The sequence below is a fragment of the Corvus hawaiiensis genome, chromosome 2 (genome assembly GCF_020740725.1).
Source record: "Corvus hawaiiensis isolate bCorHaw1 chromosome 2, bCorHaw1.pri.cur, whole genome shotgun sequence".
Lineage (NCBI taxonomy): Eukaryota > Metazoa > Chordata > Aves > Passeriformes > Corvidae > Corvus > Corvus hawaiiensis.
In genome coordinates, this window is record NC_063214.1 from 32765685 (window position 1) to 32781714 (window position 16030).

At 42.0% G+C, this 16030-nt stretch overlaps 1 protein-coding gene across 1 annotated transcript in view; it reads right to left on the minus strand.

Moving 5' to 3' along the window:
• The window catches only part of TEAD4 (TEA domain transcription factor 4), a 51096-nt gene that overhangs the window by 6706 nt on the left and 28360 nt on the right, over window positions 1–16030 (minus strand). The window contains exons 2-8 of the mRNA XM_048295161.1: window positions 13685–13749; window positions 12963–13025; window positions 8970–9104; window positions 8150–8193; window positions 7523–7578; window positions 6652–6782; window positions 5524–5697 (exon numbers count right to left, since the gene is read on the minus strand). Coding sequence (XP_048151118.1) covers window positions 5524–5697; window positions 6652–6782; window positions 7523–7578; window positions 8150–8193; window positions 8970–9080 — 516 coding nt within the window. The 5' untranslated portion in view covers window positions 9081–9104; window positions 12963–13025; window positions 13685–13749. The remainder of the gene's footprint in view (window positions 1–5523; window positions 5698–6651; window positions 6783–7522; window positions 7579–8149; window positions 8194–8969; window positions 9105–12962; window positions 13026–13684; window positions 13750–16030) is intronic.

Sequence of the window (16030 nt, forward strand, 5' to 3'; positions counted from 1 at the left end):
CTGCTAAAGACTGACTGGTAAAATTAAAAAATAAATGCTGTCAATATGAGGCAAAGCAGTAAGGTGCTAGTTCCACTTCATGAGAAAAGCTTCACTAGCCCTAAGAAGCCACTCTAGGTGTGCCCACAATTTGACAAGCCTCCCATCAGAAGGCCAGACTAGAATTTCACAGCCAGTCAACATCTAATTAATCAACATTAATGGCAAAACTATGGTAATACTGTTTGAATTAAGGAGTCATTGTCATTCACTGACATTATGTACAAGGTTCCTGGAAGCCTTGTTGCAGTGGAGCAGTGGGATCATGTTGGAACTCCCTCACATTTACACTGCACTTTTTATTCTAAAGCTTGTCCCATATTGTGGGCTAGGACAGTCAGACATGGAGTGATCAGTCACCAAGAGCTGTGTACCCACCTCCTGTCACCTCTGCAGATCTCATAACCATACATACATGGAATTTCAGCAACTTCAGGGCTTGCTGAGGGCTTCAGTTCACGTTTGCAGGAGAATGGAGCTGGAGCACCCCAGACTGTGCTGGCCTTACAGTTACAGCTTACTCACTTATTTACAGCTGCTGGTTCCCACCTTCTCAAGGAAGGCACTGCCCCCATACCAGAGGTTATTTAACACACACGTATCTGCTCTTGAACTATTTGCAACCTGGTTTACTCATGTGAACTGAAAGTAGCAATGGTGTACATGAATACAAGACCAAGGAACAACTCAGCAGTGGAACTCCAAACTCCTAGCTTTCCCTGCGGTGGAGATGATTACCTTCCGAAGGGAGACAAGGCAGAAAATTGAGGAAGAACACTACAATCTGCCGCAGCCAAATTAACTTCTAAATGTCAACTGGACACTAGGGTAATTCATAAAAGGATGCAGTTAAACTTCTCAGTATTGCATGAGGACAAGACCATAATGACCAAAAGAGCTACTGCATCTAGCCTAACACCTAAAACCACTATGGCCTACATGCCTAAATTCCTATGAGCTCCTCACAACACCTAGACCATCAGGACTGCATTGCTTCTCTAAAGAAAGCATTGTGTCACAGCACACCCAGGGCTGGAGCGAGCACCCGAGGTGAGCAGAGACAGGTCTGACTTGCTGTGTCCAGTACATTCCACCCTTAAAAGAAGCAAGGCAATAATAGTGACTACGATTCAAAGGAAAATCATCTTCCCAGAACTCCATCAACCAGGAGGGCTTATCTTCACTTTATAGTCTGGGAATCCATGGAAGTTTTTAATATGTAACTGGATGTGACTAGAACCTAGGTGCCTCAACTCCTGTTTGGCAAATGCCCTAGTATGTCCAACATTCCTTACCCCAACCCAGGCAGCCAGAGGAGACATAGGCAGGATTTAGGAAAGCCACACTGAGGGGGCTGAGCTGCTCCTACTTGCCACTGCTAGAACAGGGTGGGACTGCGGGGGCAGCAGCAGCATTCAGACTGTTGGGTGGTGTCCAACATTCAAACAGCTGTTCTCAGTCTCTTTTACAGACAAAGGTAGAAGATCAAATAAATGAGGCATATTACAAGCTAAATCCGAGTTATGAGCCACCAACTGGACCATACTACTTTATCTGACAAAGTCAGGGCTCTTGCTTTCTGTCCAAGAAGTTCCAGATGCAAAAACCTGTGCACACTCTGGCATAGCAGCAATCTGATGTGTCTGGGATGTGTTCAACTCCCTGGCGCAAGCTCAGCACAGACGACATCCATAGCTTGCCTGATGACTTCCAAACATGCTGAAACTACAATCACTGACATATCTGTGATCCACATACAGCATGCAAGAGTGAATCTACCTGCTTTGGGAGAAACATCTGAGATTCCCTCCTTTCCAGAGAAGTAAGCACAATGTTTAGTAACCTACAAGACAAGATTTCTAGAGAGAAGAGATGGGATTTGTTCCAGGAAGTGCATAGTACCCCTCCACAAGTTAATATGCTCCTCTCTCCCTTCCATCTCTGAAAAAGATTCTTTGGAAATTCCTCAGCAATTCAGTCTTTCAATCTGCTTTTTGCTGTCAATAATCTCTATACTGTTGAACACTGTGGGGAACAACTTTGGTGAAAGAAGTACCACTGGCAGAGTCCTCTTACATAAGGCAGCAACTAGAGGTGGTGCTGGTGATGGCACATGAAACTAGTGTGTGCAAAAATCATAAAAAATTCTCTGTTTCTAACTTGTTTGCTGCCTTGTAAGGAGTACCAAGAACAGACTGGACATAGGGACCAAATTGCCATTCCTTGCTCTCCAGGCAGTTTCTGCCAGGTCGGAATTGAAGGCATCCAGTGGGCAAGGCAGGGTGCTGAGGGCAATTTGCACTGCTGCTGTTTTGACCGCATTTGCTTGTGACAGGAGAGAAGCCAAGTGCAGGAACAGCAGTTTCCAGCCCACCCCCCTTCAGGGCTTTCCCACAAAAGTATATTTAATTTAGCTGAAAGAAAATGCTCAGTGATTTGACTGCCTATCACCAAGAAGAAATCACTACATACATTCTTCACAGGCAGGACAGGGCTCCCAAGAAATTCCCCTGATTCACGTCTCTACAGATGGCTGCTCTCTGCAAAGTACTACCTGTCCTGGATTCCTGGTTTGTCATTTTCCTTCTGTCTTCCATCCAGAGTCTCACAACTTCTGAAAACTCCAAGATGCAAGTGCACCATTCTACTAACGTGCAAAGCCCTGAGAACGCCTCTTCCCCAAACTATTAATAACAATCCATACAGGAGGAGTTCACGGGGAGAAGCAAGGAACAGGTGGCAGAGATAATATTAGCCTGGAAAAGAGCAGGGCTGCCACTGCCCATGTGTTGGGAGGCTGATGTCTCACATTCATTGTCGTGTGCTAGAATGCACTTGGAGCACAGAGAAATGTCACACAGATGTCATACACAACTTGCCAACCCAAGTCCAAAAATCAGTTCATTGTACCAAATTCCCAATGCCAAAATCAAGGAAGAATTGCAAACACTGCAACACTGCTTATGTTTCAAACTCATCAACTTTTAACTCTTAGCTACATATATAGGTATAAACAATTTAAAGCACCTTTGAACAAATGTGGACATCTCTATCTCAGTCATACTAGATCCTCAATGCTGCCAGTGCTGTCAAGAAACCCCAAGCCTGGTGTTTAGAATTAGGCTTCTGGTGCACAACAGATCATCTGGCATATTCAACGCTTACTGTACCAATGGCAGGTTCATGCCTCAGGTTCTTCAAGCCTAAGACTGCATATATCCAACTCCAGCTTATTCATTCCTTGTTTTTTTTAAAGTCTTTGTCACCTGCAACCACAATTTCAATTCAGAACCTCTGAAAAATCAATCATATCTTCATGTCTCAAAACATCCCTTCAGGTATTTAATTCTACTCACCATTTTATCCTAAAATGATGCTATAAATTCAAGTGTAGTAACTTCTTTATCCAATATATCTTTGAACATCAACAGTATATTTGTATAACTGTCCAGAGCTATCAGGCAGCAAAATGAAAAAGCACCCTAGCACATACCGCTACAAAAGCATAAAAATGCAGAGGGATATAAAAATTTCTGCTGAAATCTGGTTTTCTTCTTTTTTTGGTGTTAATCATATTGCCTTATCTGTGAAAAGTGTTTGTTTACTTATTTGCTTCTTGTAAGTCTTAGAAGCTTCCAGTTAACAAATTACTTGGCCTGTAAACTTTGCCTATTTCTAAGTGACAACCTGTAATGCTACCAATAAAACCTGATGTTAAACCCAACAAGGCAAGGGTACCATAAAAAGAAACAGAATGTCAAAATATTAAACCAAGCCCAGAAATATTTCTGTCCTTGTAAGTATAGAGTTGCAGAGCCCCACAAAATCATGTACACACTGGAGTAAAGATGTTCCAAATCCTATGTCACATCTCTTAAAAATCAAGCCAAATTCCAGTGAGTTGATACCCTCTGAACACAAGATACCTTACATGGGAACAGAAAGAGCCCAACTTGATGACATGCCACCATCTAAATCTTTCAAAACTCTGACAGAGGTTGGTCTGACATGGTGCATAGGCCACATTAATACTTTTGATATTAAAAGCCAAATTATCACAATTGCCAAACCGAACCACAGAAGCAGAAAAGCACAATTTTGTCAATTTTGATAAATAAAATCACAGTTGCACCAGATCACAATTTCATGATGATTTCTCTCTCTTCAAGTCAAGGAGTTCAAAGTGTTTTATTCTCTCTATGTAACATCTCCCTCTAAGCTCTTCCTTTTGGTTCTTGAAACCTCCAAAGCACAAAAGGCAATTGCTACCTTTCAAAGGGTGCCCTGTCAAAGGATACACTTCTCAGCAAGGTGCTGTTGTCTCTCTGAGCCAGAACCGAGCTAATCTTCCACCTTTTGTTTTCAGCACCCCAGGCAAGCTTTGTTGTACTTTGCCAGGAGCTAATCCCATGAAGGGCCCAGATCAGTAGCATGGAGACTGCAGGTAGTAAAATTACGTGTCCCCAAAAATCACCAGCAAGCAACACTCTAGGCACAGGCACTTGAGCAGCAGACTCCCAGCCAGCATTCTCCAACTCATTTCTGGAAAGGCTAGGCTTGGGACAGCTGGGAAGTTGCATCTCAAGGCACTTAACTCTTCCTTCTGAAAGCACCAGTCAGGAGGCTTTCTAGTGCCAGTTTGTATGAAGAGAATGAGATAAAAAAGCTCATTTCTCATCATCTCACTCTGACCTGAGGTTGAATTACGTGGTAAACTCAAGGTGAAATGCTCCAAATCCCATTACACATTCCCTCAGCCATCTAGTGTACAACTGCCCTGAGCTACTGTTATTTTTAATTTTGTAATACTTATGATAATATCGATCACCAAAGCTATTTTGTTTGTACCTTGAAGCACAATGGCGCCATTTTTTCAAATTTCAGCTAAATCACAAAAATCCAAATTGAGTGAGTAGGCTTTTGCCGGGCTGATTTCTGCCAATTTACCAGAAGTCATTTCAGTAATATATTATCATCATAATCCAATTTCATTATATGTTTCTCTTATCTTTTGCTCTGCCAGCAGTAAATATGCATCTATAAATTATTAGTACTTGGATAACACAAAATGCAACTACAGAGAGAGGAGAAGAGAAGGAAAAGTATTGCTTCTGACTGAGGAGTTACACAACACTGAGAGAAGTGAATGCATAAGAGTATGCAGAGAATAATTTCCCCTGCGTTCTTTACTTATACATAAATGAAAATTCTAGAAGGCCCAAGTCACCAAGAGCAAATCTTCAGACAGTAGTCAAGAACAACTCTACAGATGGACAATGTGAAAGATACATCTTGCTACAGACAGAAAGCATGCCTTGCGGGGTCAAGGGAAGATCTCCAGTGACAGTCATGGCTGTATTAAGTTGCCTACACAGGCTAAAATTTGTTGGGAGGCAGCAGTTTTCTAACAGCCAGCAAGGTCACAGCTTTTAAAGTGAGAAACTTCATAGCAAAAGGGTACCCTGTAAAGGGCCCTTCCCTTACCCAGAATTTGACAAGGAAGAAGGCATTAGCTGGCCCCCTTTCAAAGAGCTCCTTCAGGCCCCCTTTTTTCTCAGGGAACTTGTCATAGATCTGCCGGATATCCACTGCCTCGAGGTAGGGGTCATTGTAGCTGGGGCTTGACTGCCCAATGTGCACAAACAGGTGTTTGTTATACTGCAAGAAGAAGAAAAACATGGAATTAGGAAATTGTTCAATACCATTCAGTACATACTGAACATTCATTGTCCTTCACAGAAGACTACCGGAAGTCAATGAAGATTTGATAGCATTTTCTAAAAGAGCAGAAGAAATCAACAGAAATATCTGCTAATACCAGCTCATGCTGTTCTTTCCTTCTTATCAATACACCCATGCTTCTTCCTTCTCTGAAACACTATTGTTGGGTTTTTTCTTCCTGTATTCACTCCTAAGCCATTGCCTCATGCTGCTGCTATACAGTCTGAAATAACCTGAGACACAGAGTGTTACCTGCGATGGATCACTCAGTCAAACATCAATGCTCTTGTCCTATGAAGAGCCTAAAATCCCACAGCAAGGTACCAGCCAAATAACACTATCTTTTTTGAACTTTCCTATCTCAGCCCATCACCTGAGCACATCTCAAGATGCAGAATCACAAGGTTTAGTGAGACAGGCTAATCTTACTACTTCCACTTTATAGGTGGCACCATGGAAACACAGTGATGCAAATTCATCCCAGTTGCCCCCAATTTCAAGTTCTCATCACACCAGAGAAACACATGGCTTTATGTGATCTTAGCAACATCTGATTTTGGGTTCTATATTGGACTCTTATCTTACAAGGCTGGAGAGAACAACCAGAATAGCCTGGCATGGGTTTATGACCTCAGTGCCTTGGGCTCTGGTGTATGAATGTCCATGATCCTGGACAGGGAGGCCAGAAGCACCTTGCACAGAGATGGATCTACCACTATTTATCCTCTAAGAGGAGGATATCTGGTGTTTCCCAAAGAGGCCTTTCTGTTCTCTGAAGAGTAATGAAGCAAGTATTTCATACTCAGAGAGTAGTATAACATATCCATGATGAACAGGAGCTGTCTGAAGATGCAAAATTAACGAGGGGTGGAAGCAAGGTGTGTTTCTTACTGTGTCTTGGTCTTGTTGTTGTTCCAAGAATGCAGAGAACTCTAACATCCAAAGTTTGGAGCTAGCAACCCTTCGTCCTTGCCAAGCTGGTGCTGATGGGGAAGGTGAGAGGCCAGTAGGAGACTCAAACCCTAAGCACACAGGATTTATATAACAATAATTAAGGAAAAAATGGCAATAACTTTTCAGTAGAGCACCTGCTATCAAAGCTGACTCATTACATTTTCTTATGGCTTCACTCATCAAGCAGAAACATCATTCACAAGGTCCCCAGTCTACCTGTGCTCTAAATGGTTTGTCAGTCACCCTCTGCTCAGACAGCACTATCAGGGTAGGTCATGATGTAAAAGACAAACTACCCGGGTTTGACACCAGAGCAAATGTGTTCAGCAATTTTAAAAGGACTCAGATGGAGCCCTAAAGGAGCAGTGAAATGAACTGTTTAGTATCAGAATGAGGTGTCACCTTTACCTTCGCAAAATGGGGAAGCTGAGATGGAAAAGACATTTGTTATTCAAATTACTCAGAAATTAGGAAGGCAATCATGTTATGACAGAGAACATAGTGGAAGACCAGTAGAGATATGTAAACTTTGGTTTTTTGCTGAGCCAGGAGAAAAAACAAACCCAACACAACCAATATAAACAGAAAGAAAAGTTTTGTAAAATAAAACAAAATTTAAAAGCTTCAGCTCTCTCAGTAAAAGAATGGAAACAGATACTAAGAGGAAATCATTAAAAAATTAATTTTTGGCTCATTGAAATGTTTCAATAGGTAATTTTTTTTCAATTTACTTTCAAGATTTTTAGTGTTGGCCGATTTTGAAGTTGAAATACAATTTCAAAGGAAGGAGCTACATTTCCTTACCTACCTGGTAATGGAAGCGGAGGCTGTACAGCATAAGGTTGTTGAGAAAATGGTTTCACGCTACAGAATTACACAAAAAAAGGTAGTTAATAAAAAACCAACCAGACAAAAAAATATTCTTCACCAACTGTTTGCACAGATTAGATCAAGCATTTCTCCTTGGGGACAAAGTGTCTTTTGGAAATTATCTTTCTGTGTGGGCAAAAGAGGGTCATGGGGGAAAAACTCAGAAAGCAGTAAGGGGACAGGGCTGGACAGATTAAAATTTCCCTGCAGGTGTTCAGCAGGTCCTCCCTCCAGATTTGTTTTTCTGAGATCCCTATCAGTCTCTTAATACACTGGTGCCCATTTACTTATCCTTTCCTTTCAACTACAAGTAGTTTTATATCTCTGCAAGTGGATATAGGCCTGGGCTGGATGCCTCTCAGACATTTAGGCCCAAACTCAGAGACATTCAACACCCACAAGTGAACACAGCTTTCAGGAGAGCTCAGCTTTATTTTAACACTACTGTAAGAAAAATGAAGATTTTAGCATTTCATAGATCTTGCAATAGCTGATGGTGCTCCTTGGGCAGCAGAGAAAGCAGCAGAAGCACCTGCTTTGGATGCTCACATGAAGGAATACTTACTCCTGGGAAGATCCAGCTTGGCCTGGCAATGGTCCTTGCCAAAACTGAAAGAAAACAACACATAGACAAAAGTCACCACTCTTAAGATAAGAGATGAAACGCAAGGCTTGCTCTTTTTTGAGGAAACAAATTGCAAGCTCACAGACCTTCAAAGATGTGAACGAGTTATCTCTTCTTCCTACATTCCCGGTTTCATTCTTGTGGAGATGCTGACTGGTCTCTTTTTTTTTCATTCTATACATTACTACTACTCACATGCAAGAAACTGACCCAAAAGTGATCTCTGATGTTAAATATTATGCATGCACCTTGTGGCTCCATCCTCAAAGCTTTTACGATGCTCACTGTCTTGGAAGGACCATCTTCCCCAGGAAAGTTCCACAGGAGTTATTATGGCAGAAATTAAAGCTCAGCAAATGCTCACTAGGCCCAGCTCATAGGTATGGGGATGCTGACAGACCTTATTTGTGAAGGATTTCATGTAAGGGCCATCTGATCTAAGTGCTGAGAATGAGCTCGGTAATTATGAGAAAGGGTCAGGATAGCCCAAACAGATTTATTCCAACAAGATGCTGGACTAAGAAAGTGATACTGATTGTTTTCTCTCTTGTATCATTAAAAAAATATACATAGTGAAACTATTGTTTTACATCAGTGTGAGCAAAGAATAGGACAAAACTGTTGAAGCCATATGACAGAGTTATTCTACAGAGTCAATGCCTTTTGGCCCATTCTGTCTCAGTTCTCAGGATTTTCCTGAGCAGGTCCCAACATCTTTTCAAATACTCTCAAAACTCCACCAAGACACTGATCCACTCACCCCAGAAACAGCAGGGTAGGCCGGTCGCGGGAGACCAGGCAAGGCCATTTTACTGTGGAAGGCAGTTGCAGAGATAATCTGGGCAGATGACATTGTAGCCATACTCTGCATGGCTTTATCTTTAGCTGCCTGATCCTATGAGTAAGAGCAGAAAGAGAAAACACAGGATTATTATAATGATTAACAAGTTGCCAGCTCTAATGCTGTACAACCAGGATTCTCATCAGCTTCTCTGTAGGGAACAAGCATCTCTGAAAACCCGGGCAGCAAATTCACCAGTAACTGTGGTGAGAACTCTTCGAAGCTGTAGGGCTGTCACTCATTACTATAGCTTCAGATGTGATTAATCATCCTTTCTGAAATGCTGGTTTAAAGACTGCTAAACATTTATCCTTTCTGTCTGAGGGCTTTCAACCACACAGCTGAAAAGTTTTGTTATGGAAAGTACACCCCTAGTTGATTCTTGTGTTTTAATAATTGGTAAGAATATTCAATGGGAAGGACTCTTCATTATAAAAAAAAAAAACCCTCTGAGGAAAAGGTCACAAAAAAGAGATTGTCATCATCACTGCAAAAAAGACTATCTCAATTTGGGATTGCATTAGTCTCAGGTAGAGTTGATCATTTTATTCCCATCTCCAGAGAAACATGAAACCTTAGTAATCTCCAGGGCACATATGCAGGGACATCCCTTTCTGTATTTTAACAGGACTGTAGATTTACACATAATTTTACAGGCAACGACAGTGCCATAATTAGTGGGTCTGAGGTACGCATAAAACAAACTGCATTCTTCACTTCTTCTTTCAAGGAATAAAAAGACAAACAGAAACACTTCCCCACATTCTGCCTTTCCTCCTACATCCCCTACAATCAATCTTCATCCTTCAGACATTCCACATTTATCTGTGTCATTATAATTACCACAGAAAACACACAGATTAATTCATAGCTTGAAGAAACTGCTGAAAGAGGTACCTTCTTCAGGAATTCTCACTTCCCACTTGCATTCATTGAACTGCAGTAAGTTGTCACCCTTGGGCTTCCATTCTTTCCAACCCCTCCAATTTATCTAAGGTTTTCTAAAGTTCAAAGCCCAAATATCCTAATGTGTCTAACCATAAAAAAAAAAAAAAAAAAAAAGAAGTGGAGGAGGCATACAAAAAAAAATCTCAAAAATAAATGCAAATGTTCAAGTGGAATGATCAGTAGAAATGGGCAAAACTTGTACATCTTTTTTAGAGCTGTGTCTCCTGTTAGTACCATTCAAGTGAATGGAAGGGAAACATTTTAAATGCTGAGAAAGTTGATAATATTCTCCAAAGCTATGGAAAACTTTTTCAGAATCCAGTTTAAATGATGCCTTAGAGAATAACTGAAGGATTACCTACTTTTTTTAAGGGAAATTATTATTTTCTGTTGTTTTCTTAATATACGTAAGGACTATTTCCCATGTGCCATTGCAGAAAAGGATTTTTTTCCTTCCCTTATTTTCTCACTGGAAAAATTGTATTTGTCTACCTGAGTTCATACATGATTTTATGGGGAAGATGCATTTACTTGTGGAGGTATTAGAAGTTAAAAGAAAATGTAAAATAATTAAGGAAGGAAAGTATTTTACCTATTAACCTCTGCTGTGTTTCTGTTTTGTTTAAATGCTTGACAGACTGCTGGAAAGAGCATGTTTTTAGAAAATACATCTCCTTTCTGTTTCAGCCAACAGTTCTGTACTCATTTCAAGTGTTTTCCAGTACAAATAAAAAAGAAGAAGAAAAAAAGGAGCAATAAAAACTTTTACCAAACATTTGCAATGTTTACATTTTCTTTTATTATTCTTAAAACACATAATAATGATGATGGTGATTATGGTGGCAATGATAATACTACCATTTCCCACTTTTTTCCTTAGTGCACATGACATCTATTAGCCACCCAGGGCATGGAAAAACTACTGACTTTTGGGAACAGTTTTCTTCAGGCTTTACCCTATTTCCCACCTCTATCTGTTGCAGACACAGTGCACACTTAAAGAAGTTTAAAGCTTTTAAAAAAACACAGTTTGTGTGGAGACGGAAGCATTGCAGTGACTGCTCTGAAAAGTCATCACGTAGCTGCTCTGATCTCTAGGATATAAATATGAAAACATGTACTTGCTATGGAAAATGAATAGTGACAGGAGAACACACAGCTGCCAGCAGGACCTTGGAAGAAGGGCAGCAGTTTCTGTGGTTTCATTTCCTTGCTCTATGGAAATGGCCAGCAAAAGCAAACAAGTAAATGAGTTGAATCAGTGCTCCCGACTTGCCACTGCAGGTGGAAAGGAACAGCCTGGTCCTGGGGAAGGGTTCTCTGCAGGCAGCTGGGCAGAGCTCACAGCATGGCCTGGGTGGTGTAAAAGGACAGCAGCCAATGGCTCCATGGAGCTCCCCAAGACACCTTCGTTCCCTGAGAACAAAACCGGCCAGCTCCTGTGAGCTAAGTGGAAACAGGCTCGGCTGACTGGCTTTTCAATCATGCCCAACCTCAGAGCTGTGACACACGAGGAACAGAATCAAGGTTACAGATGTAAGCAGCAGTGAAGCTTTTAACACCCCGGGCAGTTGTTGTTTCCTGCTCGCTCTAACTTGCCTCTCCAGCAGGCCTGCACCTGAGTTGACCACTTAACAGCACCACAGGTTTCAAGCTTAGGCAGCCCTACCTGGGTGCACTGAATTAGATAGTTGTAATTTGTGCCTCCTTCTCTTTATCAGAGCAGCTGGAAACACAACAGGCTAATAAAAGACACAGCACAGCTTTCTAAAATGGGGCTGGGATGTGGGGGTGCAGTCATAGCTTAGAGGCAATCACTGCTTGCAACAGAGCTGCATGCACGTCAGTACTGGGCAACACCGAGTGCCAACAGCTGGGACTGTCCAGGGAGTGCCCAGGACAGTCCATTTGTCCTGGTGCCCAGTGAGGAGCTGCCCAGACAGCCAAGAGGAAGCACATACTAATAGCCATCCCCTCAGCAGTCAGGGACGGACTGGGCTGTCAAGGTTATCGTCACCTGAAGCATGGAAGATCAGGGAAGCAAACTCTCTTCCTTCCAGATTACTTATGGCCATACCAATCAGAAAGGTCAGCACTCACCTTCCTTCTCTGGCTGTCTCAGTGAAACATAACAAGGCCCAGACCTCACATCCTGCTCAGCAAGCCCTTTCTGGATAGCTCACATTCTAACAGGGGACACCCTCTTGTGCAATTGTCACATACAAACTTGACCTTCTCAGCGTTTCTGGCAATTCAGCCTAAGCACATAAACCATTTCCCTGCATCAAATCTGAGTGGAAATAAATGTCAAGAGGTTCATTAGGGTGATCTTGGAGCTTTTCCTATGGAAAGGAAAACACAGCTTTTCTCAAGCAAGTATTCAACCACTTTCTCTTTCTCATTAGCTCAGGCCTCTTCAAATCAGGTCTGAATTAATCAAGGAACAAAGTCTATTCAGTTGGCACCATTTTACCTGAGAAGATGCCAGCTGGCTTTATTGCTTCCTCTCAGTGGACAACTCCACATCATCACCTCTAGAAGAGGTGGAGCTGGTGCTCTAGTAACTGTAAGGCTACCTTTTCCCAAGGCCACCACAACACCAGGGACTGCTTACTGGTCAGCATTTGTAACCATAAAGCCCTCCTCCTCAGGTAAACACTCTTTGCACACTCCTAAGTCTAAGGGTCTTTCAGATTTGAATGACAACAGCATAAACCAGAGGCAGAAATAAGACACATGAAATTTAAAAAGTTATTGTTTCTTTATTCTTTAAATAGAATTGCTCCAGACGTCACAGAGCTTCAACAATAATGAATGTTTGCACAACATTTCCTGGGAAGAACCTTTTCCTCTCCAGCTTACTACAGTTCAGTGACAAATCTCAGGCTTTTTTAAGGCTGTTCATAGAGGGAACAGCTGACTGGGGGGGGGCTTGTGTGATATGTTAAGGGATATCCATCATACCTTGAGCTTGGCTTGGATCTCTCTGGCTTTCCGCCTTGCTAGGACCTGGATGTGACTAGATACCTGCATTGAAAGACAAAATTCCATCTTCATTCCAGAGGAATACTTGGTAGCTTCTTGTAGAAGTAAACACACTTTAGGCAGTTATTTAGGGTTGGGGGTAGGAGGGACTGGAGATAACAACGAGCTCCTTTTCTGAACATAACTCCAGTGCCATGAAATGGGGTGGAGGGCCAGCAAAGACGGGCCATCTAAGGCAGGTCTAGGCTGCTCAGTGCTTTGTCCAGCATAGCCTGCATAATCATTCCCGAATTACAAAGATTCCTTTTTCATCTTGTGCACCAGGCATTTTCAAAATCATCATTGCTGTCTTGTCTGCCTGGGCTGAACAAGGAACCTTCATGCAGAGAACCACTGATGTTCCCTGAAACATTCATTAGTAGTAGGCCAAACAAATAAAATCACACTATTTAACAGCAGAAAAATTTGTGGGTCACAAATGTGATTGGGAGACATGAGCATCAGAAACCTACTGAGCTGACTCTTCCTGCCATTCTTATTAACCAGCTCAGCACAACAACAGAAAAAAAAAGTCAGCAAAGACTTTGGAGAAAAGTCAGAAACTACCAACAAGTGAACAGCGAGAAATTTGTTCTCGTTAGCCCTCATAATCTCTAGTGGCCCAAAGAAGCTAATGTTTACAGGGAAAACGGTACACTTACCTGTTTCCTTGTGCGTGTTTTCCCTGTTCTCAGCTTAATATAGCGGGCAATCAACTCATTTCGGCCTGGAACAGAGAAATAATGGAAATACAAGCTTAGAAAGCAATGACCTCAGCGAAAAAGATAGGCAATTCCATTGTGTATCTGTAGAGAGCAGCAGCAGGATGATTCTGTCACACTCTTTTCTTTCTTACAAAGGAACTTATTAGCACACATGGCAGACATCTGAGTGTCAGGAGCAGTCTCCTACAACATCCCCATAGGCACACTGACATCGTATGGGCCAGATAATTGGACAAGGGGGTTGACGAAAATTGGCTGAACAGATGGATGGGGTCCCAGTTGACAATGAGCTGACAATGAGCCAGCAATGCACCCTTATGGCAAATCCCAGTTGTCAACAGGTCAAGTGATCCTTCAGCTCCACTCAGCACTGTTGAGGTAACATTTGGAGTACTGAGTCCAGTTCTGGTCTCCTCAGCACGAGAAAGGTGTGGACATACTGGAGCAAGTCCAGCAAGAAGTCAGCAAAAATTATTAAGAAACTGGAGCATCTTACCTATGAGGAGAGGCTGAGAGAGATGGGTCTGTTCAGCCTGGAGAGGACTCAGGGGCAGTTTTTAATCAATAATAAAATAAATACCTGATGGGAGGCAATGAAGGGAAAAAGAGAGCCACCCTCCTCTCAATAGTGCCCAGTGATAGAACTAGAAACAACTGACACAAATTAACACATACGAAATTCTGTCTAAAAAGAAAAAAAAAGGAAAAAAAAGAAAAACCCAAATGTTTTTTACTATAAGGGTGGTTAAACATTGGCACAGGCTGCCCAGAGAGGTTGTAGTCTCCATCCTTGGAGGATAGTCACAACCTACTGGACACTGCTTGAGCAGCAGGGCCAGACTAGGCAGTCTGAAGAGATCCCTTCCAAGCAAAAGGAGCCTGTCATTTTGTGTAACTAAGTCCAAGCAAATAAACATGGAAACAGCTACACAGAATTCATCAGCTTGATATGACAGAGTGAATTACAAGTGCTTTCAGACTCCTGCAGGCAGACTATCCAGGTTTATTACACTGGCTTCCATGTACCAATGTAAGCAGTCACACAGATTTTATTCTCTTTCTGAAGATGGAGGAATGAAGAGCAGAAACAGAAAGGCAGCAGTTACACATCTGAACCCTAGGCTGGTTCAAGGCAGAAAACATGACAGAAAAAGAGGAGGCTCTGCAAAATAACACATTTGTGGTGACCACAGTAGTAGCAAGATAGTGGGAGTGGGAGCTGCAAGGCTGCGAGACATCTTGATATGGCTGCGAGACATCTTGATATGGCTGCAAGTGTTTGCAGAATGAAGAAGGAATGAACCAGGAAACAAAGCCACAGCTCTTGTGAAGTTTATTTATAACAAAATTATGAAACCCCAGTATTGTCTGTGGAAAGTTTGTGGGCAGAGAACTTGTACATTAGAACATCACAGACATCAAAAGGCAAGCAGTGAAATCAGTATTAAACTACCAGTATTAACTATTCCAGTAGTTTAATATTCCATGAAAAACCTGTACCTTGTTTTTATTTTAAACTCTTATTTCACTCAACCCTGAAATGAAATGTAAGCAAGGAAAGACTATGCTGGAATTGGCCACTCAACCCTTTAGGGAATGACTGGCAAAGCCCTTAATTCCATCTGTTTCTGAAATAGAAGAATGCAAATGTCCATGACTGCAGTTAGGCCATGTTCATGAAACACAACCAATGCACACACAGGGATGGGAAAGCGTTTTACATGTACAGATCTTAATCTTTTTCCTAATGGTGTCATTATAGCAGCTCCCCTTATTCCCCTGGGAGAAGAAACGGGTCTGTAGCTGAGAAATCAGCTCCAGCTCCTGTAAATACAAATTAGGAACTGTGTCTGTGCCAGAAACACAATGCCCTGCCCTGTAAGCACTGACCTCTTCAAGTTCCCACAGTTTCTGCTTTAGCACAGTGTCATGCCCAGGGGAGTTTGGTGGGAGCAGATGCTGTTCTGCCACCTTGCACCTGGCTGCTCTTCCAACCCATGTAAACCATTTTTACAAAGCCGAGACCAATTACTAGCGACGCATATCCACACCACCTTCCTCTAGTGCCAACAATAATATTTATGGCTTCTCAAATCTTCCATCTGTTTAGACATGGATCCAAGCTGAAAGGTAAGAAGGAACTGAAGTGACTCTTCTCAAACAGATGCCGACATATAAGGAATTTCAGGACTGTTTGAGACATGCTAGAAGTGGGAAATGTGCTGAACAAAACAAGGCACTCAAACCCTATTATCTATAAAGAAAGAAGGAGGAAAATTTTTG